This window comes from Ictidomys tridecemlineatus, chromosome 2 (genome assembly GCF_052094955.1).
Source record: "Ictidomys tridecemlineatus isolate mIctTri1 chromosome 2, mIctTri1.hap1, whole genome shotgun sequence".
Lineage (NCBI taxonomy): Eukaryota > Metazoa > Chordata > Mammalia > Rodentia > Sciuridae > Ictidomys > Ictidomys tridecemlineatus.
Window position 1 is genome coordinate 188587273 of NC_135478.1, and position 12563 is coordinate 188599835.

A 12563-nucleotide genomic window follows, 5' to 3' on the forward strand; every position below is an offset into this window, starting at 1 on the left:
CAGAACTTACATTGACACAAAATATGAAAGAGTAAGACAAGTGAAAAATACTATATTGGCTTTAACTCCCACAGTTTCCTGTATGACCATGTCCCTACAAAAAAATCCCTGTAATTCATAGTTATTTTTTCATATTTGTGACTTACAGCAGTCTGTGGTACTTTATTTACCCAAAGTCATTCAATAATAATATCTTCCTTTTACATACAATCCTCTAAGTGTAGAGTTAGACAGCAGTTTGGGTGTACACACTCTTCTATTTTTTGCTTTAAATCGGTTTAAAACATCTAGAAATCCAATATAGCTAAAAATACTCACACAACATTAAAGTCGTTAGAAAGGAAAATAGCTGGTCTCTCTAAATTACCTACTTTCATATGACAAATTAGATAAAAAGGAAAACAAAATATAGTAGTAAAATGCCAAAAACATTAACATCAGAAACAGCAGATTCTGACATGATTTAATAAAAATTAGGTAATTATATTGAAAAATGGTCCAATTGTAAATAGTCATTTTTTCGTTTTGTTTTTAACCACTTGTTTTTTGTTTTGTATTTTTTTGTTTTGTATTTTGTTTTGTATATTTTTTGTACATTGGGGATCCAACAAGGGCTCTTTGCCACTGAGCTATATCACCAGCCCTTTTAATTTTTTATTTTGAAGCAGGGTCTCACTAAACTGCCAAGACCAGCCTTGAACTTGCATTCCTCCTGCATAACCTCCAAAATCTCCAGGATTACAGGTGTGGGCCATTAGCATCTGGCCTGACTAGCTGTTTTTAAATAACCATCATCACTATTCACATCAATTCATAGCCATTACACCAAAACAATAAATCCAAGTCTAATCTCACTTGTGACAAATTGTCAAGAAAGGTCCTGAAATGTACATAAAAGAGTATAACTCTTCAAGAGATGCCTGTTTAATGATAGTATCCTAGGGACCTAATATTGCTAAAGTATGTTCATTTGACTATCTCTCACACAATGGCTCAAAATTTGAGACTCTACCTTGTTCTTGGCAACACAATATCATACTCAGTATTAAAACCGACAAGCTGTCAATTCCAACTTGAAGCACTTATCAGCAATGAAAATAAAAATGCAAGAGTGAAATCTCTAGTGGCCATCACAGACAAATCACATGGGGCATGTCCCTCCAGTCCTTCCCAGATTCTGACTACCTATCCCAAGTTACGTAGGGATCCAAAAGAAGGAAGACACACGAACCAGCCACATCAAACCTAAAGAGAACTGATCTCCTTACAAGCCCATCATTTTCCCATGTATGCTAATCTCCCCGGGTGGGTCTTTCACTAACTACCACTTTGTTTTTGCTTGGATGATTCTTCCCCTTTCTCTAGATGTTCTAGATGTTCTCTTTAGTCTATTACAACCATAACAAAATCTTGTGAAGAGGGATTAATGATGCAGTTTGCCCCAAGGACACCCTGTTTCTCCATAGGGAAGGGATTTCTCTCCTCACTGGTCTAATAAGGCAAGTGCTATGGAAGACACAATAATGTGTTAGACCAGGGCACAATTCCCAGCACAGTACATCTTAAATAGAATCTTTCAATGGTACCCTTGAGAAATGACACAGTTAAACATGGGAAAGAAGGGAAAATGCGCCCAGTAAGAGTGAACTGAATAAAAGTTCATCATAAATATTAAAGTTTTTATTCTGTGGAGAATAACTAGCTTTATGAGGGAGGATGTAACCCAATGGCAGCACTACAAAACTAGTTTTCTTTGCTCCACAAAAATGAACATTTGTTTAAGAGGGAGATTATTTTCTTTTTGAATTTTGAATAACTCAACTGATTGATTTAAAAATCAACTGATTGATTTAAAAATATAAGCTATCATTAAAACAAAATGAGTATCCCAAATCTGTATTTTTTGTATTATTTATTTGGTACTGAGGATTGAACCCAGGGGTGCTCCACCACTGAGCTACATCCCAGCTCTTTCTGTTTTTATTTTGAGACAAGGTCTTGCTAAATTGCCTAGGTTAGCCTCAAACTTGAGATGTTCCTTCCTGCCTCATCCTCCCTAGTCACTGGGATTACAGGTATGTGCCACTATGCCCAGCTCCAAATCTGCCTTTTTAAAATGTTTTTTTTTAGTTGTAGTTGGACACAATACCTTTATTTTATTAATTTATTTTTATTTGGTGCTGAGGATCAAACCTAGCACTTCAAATGTGCTAGGCAACCCTAGCCCACACATCTGCATTTTAATAATATTTTCCTCAATAAAACTTTAATGAATAGCTCCTCTTATACCTAAATTACTCGTACCTCAGAAACTAAAATTGCATTTCCTCAAAGCAGATAAACAGAAGATACATTACCCTCATTTTTACACATGGAAAATTTTAATAAAGAAAATGTTCAATGAAATAAAGCAAGATGGTGACAGAGTTAGAGAACACCTCAGAGTTACTACACTTTCCACTTTATAATGATTAGTCTACAATTACTACAGTTGACTTTCATTTCAAAATGAGGCCAAAATAGATTGTAGCCAATCTATACAACTACAGGAGAATAAGATCCACTAAGTCAAAGAGATAAAACTGGTACTGTTGGTGCTTGGGCTGTGGCTCAGTGGTAGCACACTTGCCTGGTAAGTGTGAGGCACTGGATTCAATTCTCAGCACCACATATAAAAATAAATAAAATAAAGGTCTATCAACAATTAATTAAAAAAAAACACCTGGTACTGTTAAAGGCAGCAACTAAAATGATGTTAGACATAAAAGAATCCTTAATTAATTCTGTTGCCAGATCTATATAAGTCTTTAACATTGATGAACTAAGATATATTCCTTTAAAAGTTTTATTTTTTTAGTTTTTAAAAATTTTGGTTGTGTTTTGGGTAGTTATTTAAGTCAAGCAACATTATTTCAGTGAGACAGACATAATAATGTGATTTCTAAGCTACTGCAAATTTCTGACTTCAAAAATCTGAAACATAAAATCAACTTAATTAATCCAATATTTGAAAGTTAAGACATTTCCATCTCATAAGCAAAGAGCAAGGAGGAAAAATAAAATTTAAAAGAGCCATTTATGACACGAAGCTATGTCATCAAAAGTCAAAATGGTGGTTACCTCTTGGCAAAGAAGGGAAGTAATATAGACCAGGAAAGGCCACAGGCACATTTCCTGGTAAAATGGAAAGAAGCTGGGTAGTGGATCTACAGGTGTGAACATGGGCACAAATGTACTGAGCAGCATGCACAATTAGACTCACCATGCATTTGCTCATAAACCATACCTCAATTTGAAGAGTAGAAGCATTCACTACAAGTAAAATGTTACAACCAGAAACGAAGGATAAAAATCACAAAATTTTTGGAAAAGTCAGAAAAAAATTAACGTTTCCAGAACCTCCCATAAATTACACACAGGTTGGATGGTTAAACAGGTATTTCTTATGATGGTTTAGGAAGAACACTATAGTGGTTTGGGAGACCCCTTCTAAACTAACCAGAATTTCAAATGTGACTGTTTTTCTGCATATTCTAAATATAGATAGTTTCAAGCTTTTAAAATAACCTCCACAAGTTGGAAATCAAAAGCTTAGAAAGCTATGCCTCAAAACACAAAGAAAATCTACTTGTCTCAACTCTGAGCACTTGAACCCAAGTTAAGTCTAAAGAAAGCAGGCCATTTTCAACATTTATGTTCCTTAACAGAATGAATCTACCTACGTATGGGTTTCTAAAGACAAGTAAGCAATTAAAAAAAAAAAAAAAACTAATACTCAGTAAAAACAAAAAATGTCAAAAACCTGTGTGATAGTGTTCTGTCCTCTGAATGGTATTCTGTTCTGTTTAGTAATGTGTGGTAGCTATGGACACCAAAAGCAGCCAGAAATTTTCAAATATACCATATAGAGTATAGATGCTATTATCAAAAGATCAAGTTTGATGATCAAGAAAGGCTGTGTATCTGCTTGGTAAAACAGGCCAGACAGTCCAAGAACCCAAAGACTCCCACACTGAGTTTCAACTTCCATTTTCAGCTAAAATAATTAATATTAAAATAACAGGACTAATTTTCCTTTAGTATTCAGAATAGATATTTCTGTCCATATCTAGAGTCCTACTTAAGTAAAATTCCATGACTGAAATGAAACTGGGAGATGGTTGCTGACACTTAATGATCTATTTTTATTTCCTGAATGACAATAATTCCAAATTTACCAGTAAGTAAATTTAAAAATTATTTTTAAGTTATTAGGAAATAATACTATCACCTGATGAATAAAACATTACATCTCACTATTATTTTGTCTTAAACTTGATTAGGCAATGTGGCAGTTTCAGAGATGGAAAGCTTCTACAATGAAATGACAAAAATTAACCTGTAAAAGAGTCAATCAAGAAACAAAAGAATTGAGGAGTACTAGCTCTCAAATGCTACTATTCTCCAACAATCATCAGCTATGCAAATTGTAACACTGACACCTGAGATCAAAAAGTAAAGGTCAAATTACAAATTCAAAAGAAATAGATGTTCTAAATTTCCTGCCTTAACCCTCTTTCCCCTGCAAAGCCAGTGTGGTGCCAGTGTTTGACGTTCTAGCCCAGCAGGTTGAGTCTCCATAGATATTCTTAACTATAACCTTTGCTTATAGATGATGAAAAAATACCATGCAGAGCCTGTACAACTGCATTGACAAGTAACATTATTCTATACCCAACATTAAATAATCATCAAATGGGTTGGTAATAATTTTTAAAAACCAACTTTAGGTGTCTATAACTGCTATCCAAGCTCAGCCCATTGTGCAGGGCCTGCTCTGCACCAAAGCAATTTCATTGTATAAGTTTTAAGACAGATAGGATGCTGCTGGATTGTGCTGCCAGGCAAAATATCAAAACTGAAGCCACTGTAGGAAAAATCCAAATACCTTAAAAATAAAGGTATTTCTTATTCTTTTGTAATATACACATAACATCTACTCTTATGTTTTTATAGACTTATAAAAAGAGTGTAAAATAATACCTTTTTCTCTCCTCAGATGAAAATTGCAAGCCCTTCTTCCCAGTCTTATTATAAACACTATCATCTCAGATTCTTCCAGCATCTATTTTAGGGTTTAAGCATCATTATGGGTCCACAAACAATAGATCAGTGACAGGCCTGATCCCATCAATTAGCACGTTCCAGGGAGGCTGCCTGGATCCTGTCTTGTTACCTCCCTCTTGGAGGCCTGGTTTTGAGCACAGTGACATCCCTAACCTTAAGAATGAATAACCCAGTTAAAGGGAGTCCCTTCTCTGAGACCGATTTCTCTATAATTAGAGCCAAAATACAAATGGTGTTAATGACCTAAGGTAAATTGGTATGAACTCCAAGCCAATGAAACCATGACAGCAAGCAGATTTCTCAAAAGCAGAGAAGTGGAATCCATTTACTTACATGAAGATTCAGTGCCAAACATGGCTGGCTCCAGAAGCTGCTTTTTAAAAAATTAGAAGAATGAGGGGGAAAAAAAAGGAAGGAAGAAAATCAAGGAGAGTGTGGTTGTGAGTGGAGAGATGAGCTGGCTACACAGCAGGGGTCATGAAGCCAGACAATGCAGTCCGAGCTGTGTCCAGCTGCCAGATTCAGGATTCAGTTTTCAGTTTTCTCCCGTGTGATTGAAAAGCATGGTCTCCTACAGCACCCAAAACCGAAAGGCAGCTTTTGAAAATCCACCAGGCAAAGGAAAGCCGACGTGGCTCTTCTGGGATGCGGTGAGGCAGGGCTAGGTAGGAACAGGGGCAGGACTGGGAGCAGCAGCAACAGCGGATACTGCAATCCTCAGCCCTGCCGTAGCAGTAAGACAATAGCAGGGCTTATGCATACGCTGGATGACGTCAGGGACACTGCACAGACTGACTGCGCGGCTTGAGCCAGAGGCTCCAAGGGCTTCAGGGAGCAGTGTGATTCAAAGGGGAATTCCTTCGTCATAAAATGCACAACACCAAAAACCACATATACATTCCCCCTCCTAAGGAGCTCTTCATCCCTGTGATGCTATACAGTAAGAGATCTCAAAGAAATTTAAACACTAGCTTTATACAAACTAACCACAAAGATATGCAGATCAGGGTTCTTGGTTTTATTGCAGCAAACCAAACTTTTCAAGGGAATTAAGAATATCAGAAATGGGGGGGGGGGGAATCCACCTTTTAAAAGCAATTACAGAAAAGTTCAAAGTTATTTTCTCTAAACTTAAGGTAGATTAACAAATCAAGGATTATACACTCAGTCACAAAGAAATGGAAATATGCATACTACTGCACACATATTCTGGGAATTTACATGCACTTTATAAATGTACCAAAAAATAACTCTGTAAGTGCTCTAAGCACTGCTTGGCACACAATGAGCACTCAAATGCTAGCAATTACATTATCACACTTATTTTGCAACTATTATTCATATGTGAAAACCACTGCTCTAGAAATACACTTATATATTTCTCCTATCTTTTTTTTGCCTTATTTTTCTTAATTTTGCCTTATGAGAATTACAGTCAACTTTCAGAGAAATCCAGATATTTTAAGGTTATGTGCACATACCTGTATATTATAGCTGTGTATTGGTGGCCATTTGTAACCTATACATACATATATATGTGTGTATATATATTAATCTACTCACACAAAGAGACAATTAATAACTTGTCTCTTGACTCACTGGAAAAATAAAAGTTTTCTTGCATTATCATATTGTTAGAAACCTGTATGAAAAACATACATAACATACTAGAAGATACAAACTTTCATTAGAATGTCTATTCAACACAAGCAAGGAAGGAAGTTTTAATGTTTTAAAAATACTGTAATGCACAAAATATATGAGTGTGTGTGCATATGTATATAATCATATATCCCTCACTTTTAAATCATACACAGCAGGAAGTTCAAGAGTTTAAGTCTCCTCTCTACCCATTCATTCAAGGTATATACCTTTTCCAATAATTTATTATTTTTTTACAAAGATCTGTCAATATAAAAAGTTTTCAAACATTAAACTGAGATATGAATGTAGAATTAAAAATTATCAAATGTGATGATCATTATTATCCAAAGTACATGTATGAAGACATGAATTGGTGTGAGTATACTATGTAAGCAACCAGAGATATGAAAAAATTGAGCTCTGTATATGTAATAAGAATTGTAATGCATTCTGCTCTTATATATCAATAAAAATAAATAAATAAATATTTTTTTAACTAACCATCTAAAAATATCATCAGTAGTTTTTCTGGTCAGTATGTGTAGCTCTATCTCATCCTTTTAATGGTTTCATAATTCACTGTATGAATGTACTATAGTTTATTTGAGGCAGCTTGACCTTGAGGTTACTGAAAAAACTGAACCATTACTGAAGAAACTGAACCATTATGATGCTACATAAATTACAGAACAAACCTCTGTTATGAAAAAGAATAACAATAGCTAGTATTTACTTTATGCTGAGCACTATTCAGGGAACTTCACATGTATTAACTAATTTAATCTTTATAAACAAACCTATGAATTAGATTATCACTCTTATCCTCATTTGACAGATGGTTGAATAATTTCCCAAGGTATTATGGTTTGGATGTGAGGTATCCCCTCAGAAACTCCCATGGGAGATAATGCAAGAGGTTCAAAGGAGAAATGATTGGGTTGTGAGAGTCTTAACCTAATCAGTGTTTCAATCCCCTGATAGGAATTGAGTGGTAACTGAAGTGGTAGGGTGTGGCTGGAGGAAGTGGGAATTGGGGGCATGGCTTTGGGGTATATATTTGAATCTGGCATGTAGAGATCTCCCTCTCTGCTTTCTGATCATCATGTGAGCTGCTTCCCTCTGCCACACACTCTGTCATGATGTTCAGCCTCAACTCAAGCCCCAAGGAATGGAAGCCTGCTGTCCATGGGCTGAGACCTCTGAAACCATGAGCCCCTGAATAAACTTTTCATCTTCTGCAGTTGTTCTTGTTGGATCTTTAAGTCACAACAGCGAAAAAGCTGACTAAAATTCAAGGTAATGCAGATAGTAAATGACATGCTGGGATTCAAACCCAGGCAGTCCGATTCTAAAGCAAGGCTCTGAACCACTCTGCCACAATATCTCTTGCAAAATGAATAAATAATTGCCAAAATTATATGGCATTTTAAAGACTCAACTGTAATAAAGAGAAATGAAAATGTAAAGGGGAAAAAATCCTTAAAAGAGAAATGTCACCAAAGAAAACTAAAAATGACAGAAAATTTTTTTAAAACTGCAGTGTTAATAAAATTGAAAATTAATAAAAATACACCCCTTTAAAAATAATCAGTCAAGTCAATAACAAAGGGGGAATATAATAACAATATTTAGATTAACTGGAAGTAAGAAATTCAAAATGTTTGAATCTTAAAGTCAGGAAATTATCTTATGGAAGTTGTCTCTTATTTTTATTAATTATTTTTCCAGGGGGAAAAAATCTCTTTTAAATTGCATATAAGAGATTGTATGTGAATACTCACTCAGTGGATGAATGTGGACATCAGAAAAGGGACAGGAAAAGGAGAATAAGAAAATGATCCCTAGGTAGGAGGCATTCTCCAGCAGAGGCCACAATCTATTTGCAAAAAAGCTTTTACTAACTTACTTACATTACTCTTCTTTTAACTTATTCATGATGGTGTATATATGAACATGAAAATGCATTTTCCTGAGAGCCTATATTTTCTTTGTGACATAGACTTCCAAGAGTAAGTTAAAAGATGCAATACTCTTTTCAAGAAGTCTACTTTTCAACAACTAGAAACATAATCAATATGCTAAAAAACATAAGGCACCTCACTTGCCAATAACACTAGACACAAATCATAGGAGTCATCCTATGAAGGCTTCTGCACACTGGAAGCCTGAGGTATTTATAAATACTTTAGAAGGTCTATATCCATATCATTAAAGACCCATAGTGGACAAACATGGTTCCAGAAATTTAGTTTTTGCTCCAATTCTCTCCTCTAGTCAGTTCAGAAAACAATACAAATTTTAAGAAAATTGCCTAAGGAAAATGTAATGAAGGAGCAGGGCAGGGTGGCACATACCTGTAATCCCAGCAGCTGGGGAGGCTGAGACAGAAGGATGGCAAGTTTAAATCCAGCCTCAGCAATGGCAAGGTGCTAAACAACTCAGTGAGACCCTGTCTCTAAATAAAATACAAACTAGGGCTGGGGATGTAGCTCAGTGGATGAGTGCCCCTGAATTCAATGAAAGGAAGGAAGGAAGGAAGGAAGGAAGGAAGGAAGGGAGGGAGGGAGGGAGGGAGGGAGGGAGGGAGGGAGGGAGGGAGGGAGGGAGTAATGAAGGAAAATGAAGGAGGAATAAAGCTGATCCAAAGTCCCTCACCATTCTATCTTCAAAAATATTCCAAAACCAATGTGATCTTTGGATCCATTCTGTCTAATTGTCCCTGCATATGACATTGCCCTTCCATTCATAAAGACAGTACTCTTAATTTCAGGATAAATTTAGCAATGAAAGAAAAGATTAACATTCACACTAATTTAGTGGTCAAGATAACTGTAAAATTAGAAAGCTATTAATAAAGATAATAGTTAAAATCTTAAATTTAACAGATTTAAAGGAAATCCCATTCATGCATTCACTCAAAAACTATTTTCTGGGAGCCTTCTGTTCATATTCTACAAGTGTAGCCACAAACTCCCTCCCTTTCCCATGAAGGTTATGCTCTAGAGGGCAGGGCGAACAGAAGACAGACAGATATGTAACGTGTAAAGTGGATGTATATATTAGGGAGAAAGAGGAATTAGAAGAATGTGAATGACTCAACAGGAGGGTTGCTTTAGGTAAAACTGTCAGGTAGGGCCCTAAAATGGTGACATTTCAACAGAGACATGAAACAGTGAGGTTAAACCACATGAATAACCTGGAAACAACATGGAAGGAAGAGTATGGAAAAGGCCAAAAAGAGGAGTATTTGAGGACACTAATTTTTTTTTACAATAAATCTATTCTTTTTTTAACTTAATTTTATTTATTTATATGTGGGACTGAGGATCGAACCCAGGGCCTTGCATGTGCAAGGCGAGCGCTCTACTGCTGAGCCATAACTCCAGCCCCAATAAATCTATTCTTGACTCATCAAATATCAGCTTTCTATTGGAAAGTATCTTCTTTAGTGCTATGATGATGCCATTAGTACAAAAACCATTGTACTGAATTGTACTGACTACAGAATAAATTTTCTTTTCTAATCTAAAATAATTCATTCTCCCATGAACTAAAAACACGAGTTCTTCCCTTCAAAGTTTAATAGACTAAAAAAATAACTATATTTGCAACACTATATAAGACTATTCAAAATAGCTTCCTACCATACCACACAGCTAATTTAATCAATGTATTTATGAAAGTGGCAAAAACTTAAACCACATATTCTCTCTACAGCAAACACACAACAAATTTTTAAAGTGTTATATCTATAAATTTCTCTAAAGTCACTTACTTTGTTCACATTAAAGTTTTTATTTTCTTGATATTCCTTTTGATATCTGTTTGTTAAAGTCGTATATCTTAAAATATCAACTATTCATATATATAGTATTAGTTAAAAAGACAGAAGTGTTTTAATGGCAATATACAAGCAATTTAAAATGAAAGAACTAATCAATGAATGTTATTTGAGGGAAAAGGTAAAAATTTATTATGAAAAACATACCCATCGCTGAGCACAGTGGTGCAGGCTTGTAATCCCAGTAGTTCGGGAGGCTGAGGCAGAAGGATCTGAGTTCAAAGCCAGCCTCAGGAATTTAGTGAGACCCTAAGCAACTCAATGAGATCCTGTCTCTAAAAAAAATATTTTTTAAAATGGGGAGGGAGGATTGGGGATGTGGCTCAGTGGTAAAGTGCCCCTGGGTTCAATCCCACTACTAAAAACAAAAAGTAAATACTCATAGGAAAACTATTCAGTAGAATTTTACAAATTTGATTTCTTTACATCTGGTTTCAAGTGTGTTCTTTCATGCTTCAAACTTCTAAAAGTAGGTAAAGTTAATTGCCCCAAATAGATTTGTATAAATCTATAACATCCTGCTTTAAGCCCTTCTCTGAAAGAACTGTGTGTGTGTGTGTGTGTGTGTGTGTGTGTGTGTGTGTACGCTCTTTTCCTTTTAATAGGATTTTTTGTTCCACAATTCTGAAACAAAATTTACTGTGTGTATATTTAATATTTAATTCTCTGTAAGTTACTTATCCTAAATTAATCACAATTTGTATGCAGTGGATTCAAAGTAAGGAATAAATTGGTATATATTTTTAAAGTACACAAAAACCAACATAATTTTAAATACAAATTCAAATATTATAATTTAAGTCATTCTATATAGGCAGAATATATTTTAAATTAAATTTTACCTGTATAATCCATAATGAATCGGTAAACAGGAACCCGTGTATTTTCCAAAGTGCAACTCTATCAGCCACCAAATGAACTGGCTCCCTGGACAGGCAAACTACTCTGGGAACGCCTCCTACCATGTGACACCAAGCTTACCACATTTCTTATCTCCAGCCACCACTGTGGCTTTCCTCCTTTTGACTGTTCTTTCAAAGTCATCCTTAGAAAAAAGTCTGTTTCATTTGTTCCCATTTCATCCCTGTATTATAAGGTTAAAACACTAGGGGGAAAAAATTCTTGTAGTTATCTAAGTTAAAAAGAAGATACTCATGTGTCATCCCACTTCTCAGTGTTACGAAGCTACACAGCCTGAAGGAGCCAGTGTCCAAATTCTTAGTCAGAATTTTGTTGTTCTGTTCATTCATGAGTACAGAGGCATACTTGATTTATTTGAAATGCACTTGATAAAATTGAAAACAAATCTAATAAAGGTGATGAAAAGACAATTCCTTGAAGTCTACCTAAAACCTTAACCTCCAAGCCATATATCAAAGTCATGAAACAGATATCAGCTGGAAAGGACATGTGGTCATTATTGAACAGACTCTATGTGTTGTAATCTTCAATGTCACATTGCCAAATACCCAAAGCCATCTTTTGCTTCACTGCCAACTGTTCTGATCTTGAGTATGTCCCAGCTAAAAGTTTAAATTAACAATGGTTACTTCATCTTGATACAACACTGCACCTCAACAAAGAATAAGATATAAATAAATAAAATGTTTCTCAATTTTCCTTTTTTTTCAAGCAACCTGAATGTTTGGACAATTTCCAAGTTAGAACTATTAAGCTACCAAACTGCAACTACTTTGTAGAAGACATGGAACTGGCTGTTTGGAATGATTCTGTTGGAGTAGTGGTGTGTTTTGTTCTTTTTTTTTTTTTTATTGGTTGTTCAAAACATTACAAAGCTCATGACATATCATCTTTCATACATTTGACTCCAGTGGGTTATGAACTCCCATTTTTACCCCAAATACAAATTGCAGAATCACATCAGTTACACATTCACATTTTTACAGTGTTTTGTTCTGTTTTGCTTTTATTTTTGCTTTCCCTCCACCAAATATGTTTCTCCAAAAGGTAA

General features: G+C 35.2%; 1 protein-coding gene across 9 annotated transcripts in view; it reads right to left on the reverse strand.

Annotated features, from left to right (window-relative positions):
* Positions 1-12563, reverse strand: part of St7 (suppression of tumorigenicity 7) — a 261881-nt gene that overhangs the window by 200914 nt on the left and 48404 nt on the right. Inside the window, exon 1 of one of the 9 annotated variants that reach the window (XM_078040325.1) lies at positions 11434-11461. The exons of 6 other annotated variants lie outside the window; for them this stretch is intronic. In XM_078040325.1, coding sequence (XP_077896451.1) covers positions 11434-11446 — 13 coding nt within the window. In that variant the 5' untranslated portion in view covers positions 11447-11461. Of the gene's footprint in view, positions 1-5022; positions 5120-5439; positions 5838-11433; positions 11462-12563 lie in introns of those variants that run through there. 2 more of the 9 variants (XM_021731025.3, XM_040291588.2) reach the window with 2 other exon arrangements.